Genomic DNA, 18,724 nt, shown 5'->3' with positions numbered 1-18,724 from the left:
CTCTATGGATTAACATTGCATTCCACTGCAAGTGTGTCCTTGATGGAAACATGCATGGGACCCTAAAAAATTACGAACCAATACTACTAGGGCTGTGTTCGTTTGAAGATAAGGTATTCAGCAAGAAAAATACACTAAAAGATTAATACATAATTAATTAATTATTAACTATAAAAATAGAAAATAGATTAATTTGAATTTTTAAAGTAACTTTTCTATAAAAAAAGAATTCACAAAAACATACTGTTTTACCATTCGTGATGCGTACGTGCGAAAAATGTGAGAATCGAGAGTTATTAGGAGGAGCAATGGACGTAGCTTGTTCCTATTTCAAGTATTTACTATAACAATTTTAAACACTAATAAATACTATGTCTGTTTTAAAATATAAACATTTCTAGTTTATTTAAGTATGGACTAAAAGATATCAAAAATTATATTTTAATCACTTCAACGATCAATTTTTAAAGTAATTTAATTCCCGCTCTAAACATCTAATTGGTTCTGAAATCATTATTTTTCATTACATTCTCTTACTATGCATCTGGTTGGCTCTAGAATATACATACACCAGCAATTTGGGAGTGAAAAAATAATACTTTGGCTTACTAAGCAAGTCGTCATTATTTGTACTCAAATGGTTGTTGCAAAAAGCAAACATAGCTGTGATTAACATGTCAAATTAAATTCTGGAATGTGGTTATTCACTATTCAGATGTATGGTTATGTAAAAAGTTGTCTTTAAGTGAAAACATTAAACTCGAGGTGGTCCACAATAGAAAATACTAGGCAAATATACCTGGTCCACTGTGCAATTTTACTCCTTTTTTTTTCTCTGAGTGAAAGGGATGAATTAAAATGACGGCTTGATTTATAACAGCAATTTAGCTGCACGTATGGACTCTGGCTGGTCTCTGGGCTTACATTCTGTAATCGCAGCCTGTAAGCTAAGCCTTTGTTTGGCAGGCTTGCAAACGTCAACATGCTCTTTCGTGAGAAAAAAATCCACCAAAGGTCCCTTATTTAATGGCAAGTTTGTTTTTCGTCCGTTAACCGTAATATCAGAAATGTGTACCCTAAACTCATAGAATCCGCTAAAAAAGGCCACTCGACAGTATTGATCTATTTTTTAACAGATTTACTGACGTGGTGTCTGGTGGGTCTCAAATATCCGTTTTTTTAATTTTCTCTCTCTCCTTTTCTTCCTTCTTCTCCTCTAGCTTCTTCCTAACTTCCCTCCTTCAAAGCGCGCCGGCGGGCGCGGGGACGGTGGCGGCCGGCGCAGGAGGGCGGCAGCCAGCGGGAGCTTCGGCCGCTGCGGGAGACGAGGCGTGGATGGCGCAGGAGATATATCTCATTTTGTTTCAACGTGTATATATGAATTTGCATTTGTATTTTATCAAATTTGAATTGCATATACCACATATTGGTTTATGTCATCAATTCTTTTAGAAAAACAATAACTATTTGAATGACATGCAATAAATGAGTAGACAACTCTTTAAGAAATGAAAACATATTTGTAATATATCACCAATTTCATCCTCTTGAGAAATAAAAAACATATTTGTAATGTGTTGCGACTTAAAGTCATGAACACATGCGAAGGTAGCAAATATAAATTCGCACATTCAAGGTGAACTTAAACGTAGAAAATGCTCAAATAACTTACTGTATATTCACTTATTTACATGTGTTTTACAAAGTAGGGGTATATACTTTTATAGACCCGGAGTCCCCTTGTATATTTACCGGAGTACCCTAGAGTGGTTACTAATAGAGAACATTAGGTTAATGTGCTTGGCCTCTTAGGACCACCTCGAGTTGTCACCGACACTCGAGTGCTGCTCCCCATACATCTTATAGGAATATTCTTAGAAACCATGGCCGACAAGCTTCATCTTGCCCTTAATTAGTTGACTTCCACCTCGAATGGTCTTGTTCTTCTGGTATAAAGACACTTGCATGGTCTCCGTATCTCAACATGCTCCTGAGGCATATTGTTCCAACATGCCTCTGAGGCATATGCAACAACAACTGTTCGAAAACAATCACGACCTACTTCAATATGCGAACATTAGGACAAACGTATGTACTAGGATAAGCGTATACATCGGATCGTGTTCATATACCTAGAATGCACATACACCCGAGCATGCATATACATTAGGATGTGTATATGCACTTCAGACAACTTTGCTATCTCAGTCGAATAGGGGCTAGCTAGATGACCCCGTACCAACCTAATGTATCACCAATTTCATCCCCTTCAGGAAAAAAAAAAACCATATATGTAGCCGAGCAGCAGGAGGCCGACACCGACGGAGGGGTCCGGAGCCGCCCCGAGGATAATCCAGGAGGCCGCCCAGAGGACGATGAAGAAGGCGGCGCCGCGCACGGTGCGACTGCCGAAGAAGGCGATCGCGCCGCCGCCGCCGCCGCCGAGCTCCAGCAGCTCGGCCAGACGCGCGTCGTGGTCGCCGTTGCCGCCTCCTTCCATGGCGCCTACCAGCTAGCTCTGCTTCGGTGCGGCGGCGGCCGGCGGCTGCAGGTTGGTCGATCTGGGGGGCTAGGGTTTCGTGCACAGACAGCTGCTCTCTCGCCTCGCGTCCATTAATAGAGAAGGGGAAAGCTCGAAAATCGAAACCACATGGAAATTACATTTATTTACCGCCGACAAATCATGGGTTTTTTTACGCATCAAAACGGTAATTTGCTTTTTACTGTCGTCGTCGTAAAATTGCACTCCGTCCCAATATTAATGACCTTTTTAAGTGATTATTGTAGGACTTAAAAATATATAAAAAAACTAGACTAATTACAGGAATGCACAATTATTGCACGTCACATCACAAAATTGATAAATAAATAAATAAAGAAGGTCATAGAGATGACTTTAGTTAGTAACTATTAATTTATCCGAAATTAAACCCTAAAACCAAAATCGGTCAAATAGCATCCATTTTAGAACGGGGAAGTACTGTTTCTTGCACGGTACTGCAGGCCCATTTAGATCCATTGGGTTTACTAGCATCCGGCCCATTAATAGCCCATGTGTGAACATATTTACGTGGGCTCAAATATGGGCTTTCTTTTATAACAGGCTAGCTCTCTATAGAATGGGCTTTATGGGAGGAGTCAGCAATGGAGTCTGGATCAGTGTTAGCAGTTTCAGAAGCTGTAAAAAAAAAGTGTGTGCGCCGACGAATCCAAAATATCGGGATTTTTTTGGGAATTTCAGAATAGTTTGGTCCAAAATGATTTGGAGTTCTTAATAAGTTTTGGATCAAATTTGAATAAATTCCGCTAAATTCACAGATATTTAGAAAACAATTCAAACATTTTGAAATTTTCGGATGAAATTCTTTCATGCCCCCCGGAGGAACCGAAATTTGAAACCATACTCCAGATTAGAACTGGAAAAAAATCAAAGAAACAACACCAACACACAACTCTCAGCTCCAAGGAGATCAAGCAAATCAACCATCCCAGAATTTTTTTTTAAAAAAAAACAAAAGCAGCGAAGAGAGAGAGAGAGAGAGGAGCGCTTATGAGAACTAATTAACCCCTCACCAATTAAACCATGATGCTGAGCCTGAAGCGAGATCTACAGAAGCCAGGGGTACTACCTGAAACAGCAACTGCCAATTGGACCATTCAGTTTAATTGGCTCTAATAATCATGCATCTCCACCGATTAAGTACACCTTTTGCTTGCGAATTAACCTGAGATAAACATACTCCTATGGCAGCCTGGTGTTCTTGATGCATATATGCCGGCTTATCTGCACCTCCAGCTTACTTTACTACCTGAGAGAATAAACATATACAGTTAACCAAATCAAACACAAACATTAAAGACAAGATCAATAATATGCCATACCAAAACTTATCTCCTGCTTATCCTGGTCATATAGAGCTTACTACACATGAACATACCTAATTAAGTTGTTCTTCATGTTCTAGCTAGCTAGCTGCTGCTGACCGTGCGTACGTAGCTCGTGCCCCCTGTGCATGACACACATCATCGCCCCAAGCCGCCGCCGGCGAGCCGGCCGGCGGCCGACCACCCACCGGAGCGCCATTTGCAGCTGGTAGGCAGCTAGTAATATATCGCAAGCTAGGACATACAGCTCGCTAGCTATATGTCTTGCAGGTTAGACACGTTGACCCGGAGGAGGGCAGTAGCTAGCCATTCTCAATGTATAGTTTCGTGATAGAGTCAACATTGTAAATTAGATAACCGAGTTAAATAAGTTTTATAGGAATGAAACTCCTCTATCATCTCATAAAACTACTCATTTAGTGATCCTGCCAAGTTAGCAATTTTGCTGATGTGACATTCTATTTAATGTGTATGACAGACCTTATCACTAAATTTCAAGCGCGATCCGATGCTAAGATCGTGCTGGACTCCAGCTGGAGCATCTAGCATTAATTCTACATCTGTCTTAAGAATATAAGCAAAAGTAATAATGTGAATACTTATACTTTTAATAAATTTAAAATATTTATATTTTAGAACGGACAGAATAACACTGTGTATTGCTCCCTCCATGTTTTTTATATGACGCAATTGACTTTTGGATATATGTTTGACCGTTCGTTTTATTTTAAATTATTATTCAAATATGCAAAGTTATAATCATACTTAAAGTTCCTATAATAAATTAAATTATAAAACATAATTAATAATTATATAATTTTTTAAAAAACAAATGATTAAATAAATATAAAAATCAACGATATCATGACAGAAAAAAAAATAAAGCGACTGCTAGCTGCTTAATTTATTCTCTGTAGCTATTACACGACAGGTACAGGATTTTATTAATAAAATAAAGAGAACGGGGCAGGTGACCGGTCAGCGCTCTACACCACGCAGGTCTGTGAATTGATTAATTCCGATCACGAGATCTGGAGCCACCAATAGGAGCTAGCCAAGCGACGACGAAGAACAGGACAGATTGAGGACACTTTGAAACTTTGGCCACAGTTTTCAAAAACTTTTCCTAAAAATGTCGTATCGAATTTTTGGATATCTAAATAAAGTATTAAATATATATGGATACTAAAACTAATTATACAGTTATAGAAAAAATCGTGAGACGAATCTTTTGAGCCTAATTAGGACGTGATTAGTCATAAGTGCTACAGTAACCAACATGTGCTAATGATGGATTAATTAGGCTCAAAAGATTCGTCTCGTGGTTTCCAAGCGGAATCTGAAATTTATTTTATAATTAGACTACGTTTAATATTTTAAATATATGTTTAAATGTTTGATGTGATGTTTTTGCAACATTTTTTTACAACCTGAACAAGGCCTTTGAACGGGACAGATCGATGAAAATGTTGTTGTTACTTCCTCCCCAATACAAGTTCCAGAGCTAGACACGGGTATTAGAAAATTTTGGCGAAATTAAATGATGAGTTTGTGATTGGTTGTGAGGATATGAGAGGGAGGATATGGAAAACTCTAGTAGTAAAAGATGTTATATTTTAAGATAAATTTTAAAGAGAAATGATAGATTTCCTGTGACCAATGTTTTCAAAAAAGTTTTGAATGTTGGATGTTGTTATAGTTTTGAAAGAATGGATCAGTACTGTGTTTTTTGACCTAAGAGGAGCGGAGCTAGAAAATTAGTTCATCGGGGTCACCGGGATCCGAATACACTAATCTTACGTAATTTTTAGTATCATCTTAGAGCAAGTATAATAGCAGGCTATAAGCATATTTTAAAGAGATAAGAGGGGAAGAGAAGAGATGTGTGTTATTAATTTGTAGCCAGCTGCATATGGACACCAAAACAAAATATGGGTATGACATATGAGTTGGTAACTATTGTATGAGTTAGCTATTAGGTTAACTATATATGAATTAGAATTAGCAGTTAGCTATACTATTAAACTTGCTCTTAGCTGCTAAATAATATAATTATGGATTTCGTTATCGGGTCGGCTGTGCCCGACGGTTGTAGGGTAGCTCCGTCCTGGCTGAGACCAAGGACAATGGTATTGTCCAAATTTGATAAATTTGTACTACTACTCATCTTGGCTGGCCCGGCCTGCCAAAGTGGTCTCCATGTAAAGCACGGCAGCTATAGCCCGACCCAAATTTGGACAGTCCACGGGCCTTATTTGTTTCATTTTTGTTTTTTTATTATAAGTTAGATTTTGAATTTTTACCTTAAATTTAGAATTATTTAGAGTATTTTTTCATCATGGTTTATTTCTCAGTCTTTATTTTTAAATCACTACAAAATACATATATATAAATAATTTATGTATAAATTATTTTCATTTGTAAATATATCATTTAGTTTTTTTCTTAAAAAGTCAAACAATGACATGCACATTTTAATGTTGAGCATCAAACTTCGACAGGCAGCTCTGTTTTCGTCGGAAAATGGAGTGAAATAATGGGTTAGAGCAGTTCTAGTGCAACATACTCGCTATAATTTCTACACCTTTCACGTCAAAAAAACTAGTACTAGACATTACTCATACAATATAAACACCACTATTTTATATTTAAATTTAATAGTATTTTTATCACTCATCATATTTTGCTTTTTATGAGAATACAGTACAAGAACGCACGCGCGCCTCGTTGTTGACGGGCACGTCGTCTCCCACTGAGTCCTGAAAGCACAAAGCCTGAAAAATTCGCTCCAATGAGAGATCGAACCCAGGACCTCAGGTGCTAGTAAGGCCTTATATAACCACTAGGCTATATGCCCTTTCGTCTCATCATATTTTACGTGTTGAGTAGAAACCATGTTTTCCTTCTCTTTCTTCGTTAACTTGGCATATCATATTAAAGTTGGCAATTCATTTAATTTTATAGATATCATCATAATCATTGCATCGTAAATGCTCTTTAGGTAGATCATGAGTATATTTAAGTGAAATAAATTAATTAAGAGGGAATAAATGCATCTCACGATTCCTCAAACGAACAACAACCAACAGAGATCATGCCAACAACATAACCACGAGAATGCCCAGAATAATTACTGCATCCATGCATTCACTCACCTAAAGAGAGAGAGAAAAAAAGCACGTACTCATGAGTCATGACTCATGGGTCCAGTCGAACCATCGATCGATCGATTCACAGGTCTCCTGCCAAAGCCCAAATTAAGCAATCGTAATTCATACATTTCCTACTATATATATAGTTCACGCGTTCAATTGTTCATGCTACTGCATGCATCATCAGATTAATCGGAGCACCAAAATTAATACTCCTATATATTGTGCAACCAATGGCGCGAATTGGCGCGGTAGCGGCGTTGCTGCTCCTGTCCTGCGCCGTCGCGGCGACCCACGCCGCGCCGGTCGACGTCAAGCCGGCGCCCGCTACGGCGACCGTCGGCTCGCCGCCGCCGCCGCCGGCGGTGACAGAGCCCCAGCTGGGGATGCCCGGTGGGTTCCAGCTGCCGCCGATCCCGGTGCAGTTCCCGACGCTGCCGGTGCCGGGGATGGCCGGCGGCTGGGGCTTCCCCGGCCTGCCGCTCCTCCTGCCGCCGCCCACCTCGCCGTCGCCGTCCAGCCCATGAAAATGCGCTCGGATTAATTCCCTATCATTTTATTATTAGCGTGTTAGTGCCATGAAACCCTAATCACTCCCCGTGTCCACGCTGCAAACAGTGTTTAGTGTGGCGGCTAATTTGGTTTATGTGCGTTAATTAACCTTGCAGTGTACTAATCATGTTACTATTATTGGGCCTATGGGTAATTCCAACATTTTTTATAATGGGCCGGCCCAATAAGCAACCAAGATTGGGCCCACTACTAGCTCTCCCTCGAAAGCCGAATTAGGCGCGAAATTAGTGCGTGTCATGGACAAAAACCAGCCGTTATTTGGCGCCAAAAAGACGAAACGCGGGGAGTGTTTTGCGGCAGAGGCGCAGGAAGCGGTGCCTCCCGGGAGACGGCAGGAATTCACTCCCGCCTCTCGCGGGAGGATCCTGGCCGTCAGATCGGAATCCTGCGCTGCCCATCACATCACATCATGTCTCCCCATCCCCTCTCTCTCCCCTGCTACTCCTGCTGATCTTGTCTCTTTTTTTTTTTGACTGCGGTCAAATATTCAGTGCTGCTCGAGAGCAGTGAAAATTGATTTATTTTTTTTTAACTCAAGGGCAGTGAAAATTGAGAAAAAAAATTGAACTCGAGGTCAGTGAAAATTGAATTTTTTTTTGAACTCAAGGGCAGTGAAAAATGATGAAAATACATCCTACTGCTGTTGCTAACAATGGAATAGCGTCGGCTAGGAGAAAAAAGGTCGTGTCAAGTCGGAGGCCACGTAAGGCCTCTTATGGTGCAATGACGTCACGTATCCTTAGCCTACCACGTAGGAAAATCAGCCTCACCTGACCTATGAACCGTAACCTGCGGAGCACCTCGCGTCTAACAGGGGACGAGGGAGACGAGTTCTTCGTCAGAGGATGGCAAGGTCAAAGACATTCGAGGGTGAGGGCGCAACATTAATGAGCGAGGATTTCTCAAAAAGCTACAATATCCAGAAATTTAGTGGACCCTTTTGAGGGTATTTGCATTGTAGCTAAGAGGCCTAACACTCTTGGACAAAGAACGAGCCTTTGGTGAAAGGCTGCCACCAGTCAAAAAGTTGAAACAAAAACAACCAAGCAAAGCCCCGTGGTGCCGCTGTACTTGCAACCACTGTAGCCAAAGATAATCTGAAAAATAAGAACCGGTCGATGTCAAATTTTCACCCATCTTTTCTTTTTCGACGATGATTATAAGTCGAAAATTTGAATGTTCAAAAATTGCTGAGGCTGCATTCGGCTGCACCCACTGCTCATCTGGACTCCCTCGTTTTTCACACATATTTTTCTCGAACTACAAGGCGGTGCATTTTTTTAAAAACTTTTCTATAGAAAAGTTGCTTTAGAAAACCATATTAATCTATTGATATTTTTTAATAATTAATGATTAATTAATTATATATTAATTTATTATTATGTTTTTTCATATCAGATAACTAACCCCTCACTCCCCCACGCCGAACGTGGCATGAGTTACTTTTAAGATTTTTTATCTCGGTTTATTTCATCCTTGATTTTTAGATGGCTAATATATAAAAGGTTTATTTATAAATTATTTTTCGTTTGCAAATGTCTTTGGCTTTTTAGATGAAAGGGTCAAACGATCACCTCTTATGACTGCCCATATTTTTGGTAAATTAAATAGCAAATATGATGCTTTGATTTGAAACCAAATACCCCTAACCAATTTGGCATGATTATATTACTTCCTTCACTATGTTAATATGGCTCCATGTGGATAATAAATCAAATTCAAATCTACAGTCTATCTTAAACCCTAAATTAACAATAATTACAAAATTTACCTAGATTTTCACCCCTATCTTTTCGCTTATGCTTATATTTATAAGCCAAAATTTAAATTTCCAACCATAAAATTTAGAGTTGATTTAAAGGTTTTAACCGAAGTTTGTTTTCAGCCTTAACTTTAAGATCGCTAAGAATACATATATATAATTTTTATTCATAAATTAATTTTTTATTTGCAAATATGTCGTTTGGTTTTTTCATAAAAAACAAACAAATCATCCCTTTAACAGTCCACTCAAATTGGTAGGTAGAGAACAGACATGCCCTAAAAACAAATTGAAGGTGCTCTGCAACTGCAAAAGCCAAAGAGAAGAGAAACAGAAAATTACTCCTGCTCGGCTGCTCAACCGCATCACCCAGTCCACCACATGGGTTCCCCAACTTTGGCAGCGCCTCCTCCGCGGCAGCTGCAGCAAGCCAGCAATGGCATCCACCGCTCTTCTCCAAAAAAAGGCCCCCCTTTTTTTCACTAAAGTTTCGCTGTTGCAGCAACAGGAGAACATCAGCACCTTGTGCTCACAGGGGGGGGGGGGGGGGGGGGGGGTGATTCTTTAGGTTTTTTCATTAAAAAGATAAAATCCATATTCACAAAATAAAAATAATTTATAAATACAATTTTATATGCATACTATTAACCATTTAAAAATTAAGGCTACAAAATTAACTATGGTGAGAAACATCTCAAAATTAACTCGTTAGAAAATTTAAAGTTTGGCTTTACAAGACCAATCTCAATACATGTTGCAGTGGAATGTCATGCACATTAAAAAGATGTCACATCAGTAAAATTGCTGACTTGTCAGAGTCATTAAATGAGGGGGTTTTATGAGGTGAGAGGAGTTTCATTCTTATAAGTCTAGCTCGATTACATAATTTATAATCTTGATAATCATGTTATAAAACTAAGAGGAAACGAGCAGGGACTCCCGTCAGTTTCATCTCTCACAGGCCCATTTTTATTTTTTTTACTGCAACAGGAGTAATAAGTTATTGTGGCCATTTTTTTTTAGCACGAGGATTCAGATGGCAGCACATGGCGCAGCACTGTGCCCGATCACCGGCACACATGGAGGAGGAGCTGGCGCCACCGATCTGGCTGTCCAGTGGCCACTGTTCAAACCGGCATCTCCGTCAATCTGCATCGACGAGGCCGGATGAAAAGCTCGACTCTCCTCTCCCAAAAAGTTTAAAAAGTTAGTGATGCTGCTGCTACCATTGTTGTCCGTGATAAAGGATTAATCTTTTGTCAAACGCACATGACACCATGATTCAGTTTAACCCCTGGGAGTAATCTTACTGCAAGGACACAGGCAGCCGTGTGCAAAATAGTTTTCTGTTTTCTCTTCATTCGAGCTCAGATCAGATCAAATGTGGTTTGCTTACAATAGCAGAAACGGAATGCAAATGGCAGCAGAGGTATTAGCTAGTAGAGTGAATTTACAACTGATTTGGGAAAAAATAACTGATCAGATCAGCTGGAGATTGCTAGGTAGCTTCACAAAACATCAACCTCTCGAATTGGTTTTTCTCTTCAAGTTTCTTCTCATAACTCCAAACTCCAAACTAAATTTCTCTGAATTTTTTTTGTGGTTCCTTTTCTTTGGAAAGGAAATGCTACGACTACTTAGCTAATTGAGGTCACACGCTAATGGTGGTAGCTAGCTTAGTCAAAACGAGGTCAGTTGGTGGTGGCGGTAGCACCAAAGATCTCAGGACGCGCCGCCGGCGGTGGCGGCGTGGGGGGTCGTCTTCCGGCCGAGGGATGATCGGGGCCGCGATGCCGACGAGTCCTTTGCCGGCGCGTCCTTCTTGTCCTTGAAGAACCCGAACACCGGCCGCGAGCAGACGGGCACGTTGAGCACGACGGGCGTGGCGCGGACGCCGGCGGAGTAGGACCTGTCCATGACGCGTGACCGCGACCGGAGGCTCGAGTGGGCGCTCCCCGCCGGCGAGCTGGAGCTGCGTTCCAGGCCCTGGAACACGATCTTGCCCGAGGAGTTCATGCGTGGGGAGTCGACGGAGACCACCTGCGGCGGAGGCGGTGGCGAGGGGCGGCGCCGGGCGGGGCTTTGGGCCGCCGCCCGAGACTTGGCGGCAGCAATGGCGGCGGCGGCGGCGGCGGCGGCCGCGGTGGTGGGCGTGCGCGGCTGTGCTTGAGAGCGGACGAGGCGGATGCGGGGCCGTGGGGTGGGGTCGACGGAGTCGAGGGAGTGGCGGGGGAAGTCGTCGTGCTCGTGGCCGGAGGAGGAGGACGACGACGAGAGCGAGAAGCGGGACGACGCTAGGGATAGTGACGCCTCGGAGTCGGAGCTGTCGCGGAGGAGCGGCGCCACGGAGAGGTCCGACGCCGCGGCGCCAGACGCGCGGCCGCCGTTCCGCTGGAGAAGTAGCAGCTTCAGCGACCTGGCCGCCGAAGAGTTCGACGCTCTCGACGGCGTCGCCGCCGTAGCAGCCGCGGGCGACGGCGATGGAGACGTCGACCCCGCCGCCGATTTCTGCGGCGTTTGGACCTTCTTGAGCCGGAGCAGCTCCCTCCATCTGCTCGAGCACGTCGGCGCCTTGGGAGAGAACACGTACGGGTCGAACGCCTCGGCCGCCACCGCAGGCCGCACCGTCTTCACGAGCTCCGGCATCGGCTTGGACCCCGCCGCCACACCCTCCCCCTCCAGCTCCCGCTCCCGCTCCCACCCCGCCGTCTCCGGCGCCACCGGATGCGGCCGGAGCGGCAGCAACTTCCCGTCCGCGAACAGCTCGTCCGCCGGCAGCATGGTCGCCGACCCCCCAAGGCTGAACTCAAAGTCAATAAACTCCTTCGAGACAGCTGGCTCCACACCGATCGCCGCCGACGGCGACGGCAACAGCCCCACGGGCTCCGGCCCCGCCGCCACCCCGTCGCGCCCGAACGACACGCGCGGCGGGCCCAGCCACCCGAACGACACGGCGGCCGGCGGCGACGGCATGGTGCTCGCGACGGCGGATGCCATGGCCGGCGGCGAGGCACATCAAACGATGGTGCTGCACTTGGCGCTAGCGAAGCAGAGGGATTCGACGACGAAAAAGACACGAGCCAAGCCAGGGTTAAACCAGGCCACCCGTATATATAAGCCCGCACGGTAAAAAAAAAAGATCTCCTGACAGGTGGGCCCCACCTCCCCGGCCCTGCGAATCCCGCCTCGCCACGTCACCCCCTCCCGTTGTGGATTGCACGCTGAAACGGGACGGGAATTAATCCGTGGTTAATTTTTTTGACAGAGGGTAGGTGGCGGAGTAAAAAAAATTGGCCTCTGTGCTTTACATTTGCAGGCAATTAAAATTAACAGTTGCACACTACTGCTACTACTCGTGTCATCGTCACCATCATAATCACGCTCACGCCGCGACAAATCAAACCAGCTCGGTTTTCAGCTAACCGCTGGCCAATTCATCTATAATTAATTTTATAGTCAATTCATATAATATCTACCTACAAAATATATACTATCATGTCTCACCTGTCATACCAATATTATCACCCGCAGTTTGTGTCGTAGCTGACTATAAATTTATAGCTCACCGTTCTTCTCTTCTCTCTTAGTACTATCTTCGTAAAATATATTTAACTTATAGTCTGTTGTCGTGTCTACTCTTACCGGATTGAACAGTGGTTAAAAACTGGGCTTAGCTTTAGGTTGATGCATTTAACCGGTCAGGATGGAGTGGGTTAGCCGGGTGGAAAATCTGTCACCGGAGACCGACCCCACGATCTTTGGCCATGATGGATGCCCAGCCAAAACAGTGCCGACATGGACCGGCGACGTCCGTGAGAGGATGCCAGATTTGGCCGGACGGCGACGGCGACGCCGTGATGGACGGACGGTGCGGCATCTGCATCGGCGTCGCGAAGTACAGCGAGCCGTATCATTCGTGCCGGCCGGCCGCCCGGCAACGTGTGCGTGACTGCGACCGGCTGATGGTGAAAGCCACCTTTTTGTACGTACACTCGTGTACTTCGCGACGCCGATGAAGATGTGCATTTTACCCGTCTATCTTTTTACAGCTACTAAAGTACTACCACCACCGTTGTCAAATAAGTTTATTTTTTATTTTTTATTATAATATTTTGACTATTCGTATTATTTAAAAAACTTTTACGATTAATATTTTTATTGTTATTAGTAGATGATAAAATATGAATAGTACTTTATATATGCCTATTTTTTAAAGTTTTTTTTACAAAATTTTTAAATAAGACGAATTGTTACGTTTTATATAGAGATCGAAAAATTAAGTTATTAGAGGGTGGAGGTATTAGTACCCTCAAGCTTAACTGTATTGGTTGATTCTTATGTCTAATGTTGGATCGTTTGTCTTATTTAATATTTTTTAAGATAATAACACGTTAGATATAATTTATATTTTATTATCTAATAATAATGTAATAAAAATATTAATCATATTTTTTTAAAATAAGACTAACAATCAAATGTTAAATGCAAAAATTTCAAAAATACGCTGAAGGAAGTACCTTTTTGGTTAGCGCGGTAATTAATTTTTTTTACTGGGGGTGTGGGGGTGGTTATTAGTTAACGGCTCTCTTATCTTGGCTTGGCGTTATAAGAATTTATTTGATCCGGGTTGTGCGATCCCCCACGTTGACCACGCCGAGACTCGAGGCACGTGACGGCCCACCACCACCACCACCAGCAGCGGCGGCTCCGGCCGTCTTATCCGCTGCCGCGTGGGAGACGGCCGCATCCGGGCCGTCGGCGACGATCGGACGGCGGGGAGCGGCCGTGCGGGTGACACCACGTGACAGCCAGCTGTTGGTGATGATCGCCGGCGGCCGCACCACGTGGCGGCCGAAGTTAACACCGACAGGCGCGGGCCGCGAGGCGCTGCCGCCCCCCCCCCCCTCGTGGATTGCCGTGCAGCCTCTTTTGCACTTCACCCCTTGAAAGTTCTGAAGAATTACAGCATTAATAGTACTGCATCACTTTGAAGATTTGCATTTACGTGATTTAAATGTTGTATAAATATTTCAGCTGATTTTCATAGTACTGGTCAAAAATATTTATCACTTACGATAAGATTTGGTCAAATATTTTATATTATGACAACGAATTTTATTTAAAATAAATTTATAAACTATAAAAAATTTATGATATTATGTCAGTAGTTTTTCGAGTAGAATAAACATAATCGTTTGTTATGTATATAAACTAATTATTTAAGTAATATCAATGATAGAAATTTAAGAAACTTGATCAAATATTGTTATAAACGATAAATATTTATGATCATATGGTCGAAATTTTTAAAATTTGATTAAATCTTATCCTAAACAATAAATATTTACGAACGGAGTGAACAATATTTATTGCATTCATCGGTTCTTATTTAAACCTATTCATATTTTGTTCTCGCCTACCGTTCACATTATATATTCCCATTGCTAAGAAGCACAATAATCTTGTCTTTTTGAACTTCATATGGAGTATCTGCTCAACCATGTAAAGATACAAACGGAATTCCCACATCAGAATTGGCTATCATCGAAACTGTGTGTGGAAGGAGGGGTGGAAGTGTAAAAATCACCAAATGAAGAGGAGGGAGGGAAACCTTGGCGCCAAGCAGTTTGGGGATCCGCCGATCGGACGGTGGGGACGCCGGCACGCAGCCGCCATCCGGGCCGTCCATTCCGTGATACACGCGGCACGGCATCCTCAATGATTTGGGCCTCCGCGTGGGGAAAAGATGAGACAACCCCTCTCCTCGTTTTGTTTTGTCGTGACGCGGTGTTTACTGTGGCGGTCAAAGGCTGTCAGAGAGAGCCGAGGGCGAGAGACCGCGGGCGCGCGTAGTACGTACGTGACGTGGTACGACCGTACAGATCCGAAACGGAGTGGATCGTGGCCGTACGATGGCGAGAGGACGAGAGGCATGGCGCGCCGTACGTCGCCATTGCCGTTGCTGCTGTTGCTTTTTGCGCATCGAGTCGTGTATATATTGCGAAGAATACTGTCAAAAACGGTATGGAAAATCCCGACAGTATCAGCTGCTGCCGTTTCTGCGTTCTTCCGTTCTTCCGATCGTTTTAGCCGGTAATGAAAATTCTTGTATATGAAAATGAAAATAGTGGAAACGACAATGCATTTTTTTGACCGTTTTTTTATTCCGTATTGGACTAAAAATTTCCAAAATTATTGAAAAACTTCCGAAACGCATAAAAACCCTAGACTGGCCATGGCCAAGTCTCACAGGCAGGCACAGGTACACAACCCATCAACCCATTTATCTGTCTAACTCTAAGCAATCATTGCTCTTATGTCCTCTATACTTGATATGTTATTAATTGTTATGGTATTAGTATGAGGTGATATTGTTACATGGCTATCTTTATATTGAATATATTATACATATCGTTATTTTTAACATGCATTTCCGCTTATCGACGGATATCGATATATTTCTGTACCGGTGATTCCGTTTCCAAAATTTTGATATCGTTTTCTTTTCCACCTGTACCGTTCCGTTTTCGTTTTCGAACAAAAAATACAGAAATGGAAATGAGAAGGGAGTTTTTCGACCGTTTCCGAAGGTTTTCATCCCTAGCGACGAGCTTGGTGCAAATCTTGACGCAAATCTAAATACACATATTAGTTGGGGAAGAGTTGAGTATAATACCACTACGATACTTCAAAAAAAGTTTATTTTTAGCTCCTTTTACTTCTCCTACAAAGACTTGATTTTGAACCATATTTTGCCTTATTATATTAGAATATGGTAAATTAGTGCACAGATACATTAAAGACTGAAAAAAATAAAGTATCCCTCTATGCGGCTATTTTTTTATATTTTTAAATAAAACGAACGATCACACGGAAATAAAAATACAATTACATTGGAACGGTATCATAATATTTATACTGACATAAATATAGTATATGTTAGGTAGGCCGGGTTCACCTGGGTAAAAAAATGTTAGTTATCTGGTGCGGAAAACGTAGTAATAGATTAGTATATGATTAATTAATTATGAACTATAAAAATATAAAATGTATTAATATGATTTTTAAATAACTTTTCTTTAGCAACTTTTTTAATAATACATAATTTAACCATTTGGAAAATATACGCGTGAAAAAAAATCTGGATAATAGATCGGGTGCCGACCGTGGCCATGGTATGAAAATGATGTCTTTTTGTTACGGGGGCATGGATGGATCTGATTGAAGGGGGCCCGCCGGTCAAGGGTCTGGGTCATGGATGGTGGTCAAGTCAAGGCGGTGCTCGAGAGAGGAGGCCATCGATCATCGGTGGAGCGGAGGCATCACCTGAGACTGACCTGCCATCCGCAGGCTATCCAGAGCCAGCCTGCCTAGGTGCCCATCCTGGATCAGAAAGAAAACGTCAGTGGAGCCAGCCTAGGTGTCCGTGTTTTTTTATGATATATGAAATGAAATAAAAGATTATTTGCTTCATTTATTCGTATTTAATACTCACTCTCTCTCCCAAAAGAATGCATTTTTTTAATTTTTTCTATCTAACGGTTCACCGTATGTCTTATTAAAAAGTTTTTAAAATAAGTCATACATAAAGTATAGTAATATTTATGTTTTATTATCTAATAACAATAAAATATTAATCATCATTTTTTTAAATAATATAAATAATCAAATATTACATCTAAAAACTAAAAAAATAAGAGCAAGTTCAATAGTATAGCCAACTACTAGCTCTAATTTATATATAGTCAATCTAATAGCCAACTCATACAATAGTTACCTACAAAACATTAGTACATGATCCCACATATCATACACACACTGTGTCATAGAGTTCGCATGCAGCTGGCTATAAATTAGTAGCCTATCTCTCTTCTCTCTTCTCTTATCTCTTTAAAATATGCTTATAGCTGGCTTATAACCTGCTATTGTACCTGCTCTAAGCTTATTTTGAGAGGAAGGAGTACTATACACTGTAAAATTAAAAATCCAATCTATACTAATAATATAATATAATTTAACAAAACTTTTTATAATAAATATAACATTTACTCTCACCGTTCTATACACAACCACCACTAACCGAAAGACCAATAAAGAGTGATAGCTATCTTTTGTCTAGATTAACTGGGTGTATGTATGTATTTAACGTGGGTGGATGGTTTGATGATGAAATATAATTACATGCACACTTTTATAATAGAGACAAAGGAAAAAAAATAGTTATGCCTTATATATGCAACCCAGAAAGCACTAGTGTAGTTTGTAAAACGGGCGGATAAAATCGGAGAAATAATCTGGTCGAGCCCTACACTCGTACCCAGAGACCGACGAGTGTGCGTGGACCCCGCATGTCGGTGACCGTGTCAAAGGATGACTCGTGCCCGTGATGGTTTGGTGGTTTCTCGTCGGCCGCGCGGGCGCCGGGGAGGGGGTCGTGTCGGCAGTGTGCCCGCGCCGTGTCTGTGTGCGGACCCAATCCAAGCGCCTGCCACCATTTCGCTCCATCTTTTCTCTACTACAAACTCCACCGTAGTAGAAATGGATCAGATTGAAAAATTACGTGAATTCCTACAAATTGCATTACCCCCAATCGATGTCCCGTGTTCACGGACGGGAGAGAATTTCTTATCGAAGCTGAGTAATTAAGAAAACGTTACTAGATATGTTCCAAAATAAACTCATGTTTTATTTATCCTACACATATTAATACTATGTGAATCCTAGAAAAACTTTATTTTTCGATTTCTAAGTTAAACGTTCGACAGTATCTCTTACTTAAAAATTTTTAAGAAAAAATTATAAAAATTAGTCACCTATAAAGCATATTATTCAAGTTTTATCATCTAATAACGATACAAATATTAATCATACAAAAACTCAAATAAAATGAAGAGTAAAAAATATATGTAAAAACTGAAAAATAAACTTATTTTAAGATAGAGAAAATACAAAGTAAAAAGATTATAGTACACACCATTTTATCGAATCTCAATACAATTATTTTCTAATCTACCTATTCATAATACACTAATATTTTTTTTGTTTTTATAGACTTAATACAATACTCCCTCCGTCCCAAAATAAACCAATTTTTCACTTTTTACCTAAATTTTTGACTCTTCGTCTTATTTAAATTTTTTTGTGATTGATATTTTTGTTTTTATTAGATGATAAATCATGAATAGTACTTTACGTGTGACTAATTTTTTTTTAATTTTTTAAAAAATTTCAAATAAAACGGATGGTCAAACGTTGGACAACCGGAAAATTATTTTTTTAACAAAGGGAGTAATTATTTAAAATCACTTTTATGAAGAGCTACGAGAGCGTGATGCAGGCAGGCAGCACGTAG

General features: G+C 41.5%; 1 protein-coding gene and 1 long non-coding RNA gene across 3 annotated transcripts; both read right to left on the bottom strand.

Moving 5' to 3' along the window:
• Positions 1-1,637: 1,637 nt before the first annotated feature.
• Positions 1,638-4,160, bottom strand: LOC102722084. Of its 2 annotated transcripts, XR_001549736.2 has the most exons (4): positions 3,939-4,160; positions 3,726-3,809; positions 3,574-3,641; positions 1,638-2,037 (listed from the first exon to the last, which is right to left on the bottom strand). It is a non-coding gene; the product is annotated as an uncharacterized LOC102722084 (long non-coding RNA). The 2 variants fall into 2 exon arrangements; XR_423118.3 differs by having other exon boundaries at positions 1,638-3,641.
• Positions 4,161-10,709: 6,549 nt separating this feature from the next.
• LOC121053625 (protein capicua homolog) lies at positions 10,710-12,406 on the bottom strand. Its single transcript, XM_040521311.1, has one exon. The coding sequence runs from the start codon at positions 12,367-12,369 to the stop codon at positions 11,095-11,097; it is 1,275 nt and encodes a 424-aa protein (XP_040377245.1). The 5' UTR covers positions 12,370-12,406; the 3' UTR covers positions 10,710-11,094.
• Between the last annotated feature and the right edge of the window lie 6,318 nt (positions 12,407-18,724).

This window comes from Oryza brachyantha, chromosome 2, assembly GCF_000231095.2.
Source record: "Oryza brachyantha chromosome 2, ObraRS2, whole genome shotgun sequence".
NCBI lineage: Eukaryota > Viridiplantae > Streptophyta > Magnoliopsida > Poales > Poaceae > Oryza > Oryza brachyantha.
Note: the sequence above shows the minus strand (reverse complement) of the source record. Positions and strands in the feature narration are given on the sequence as shown.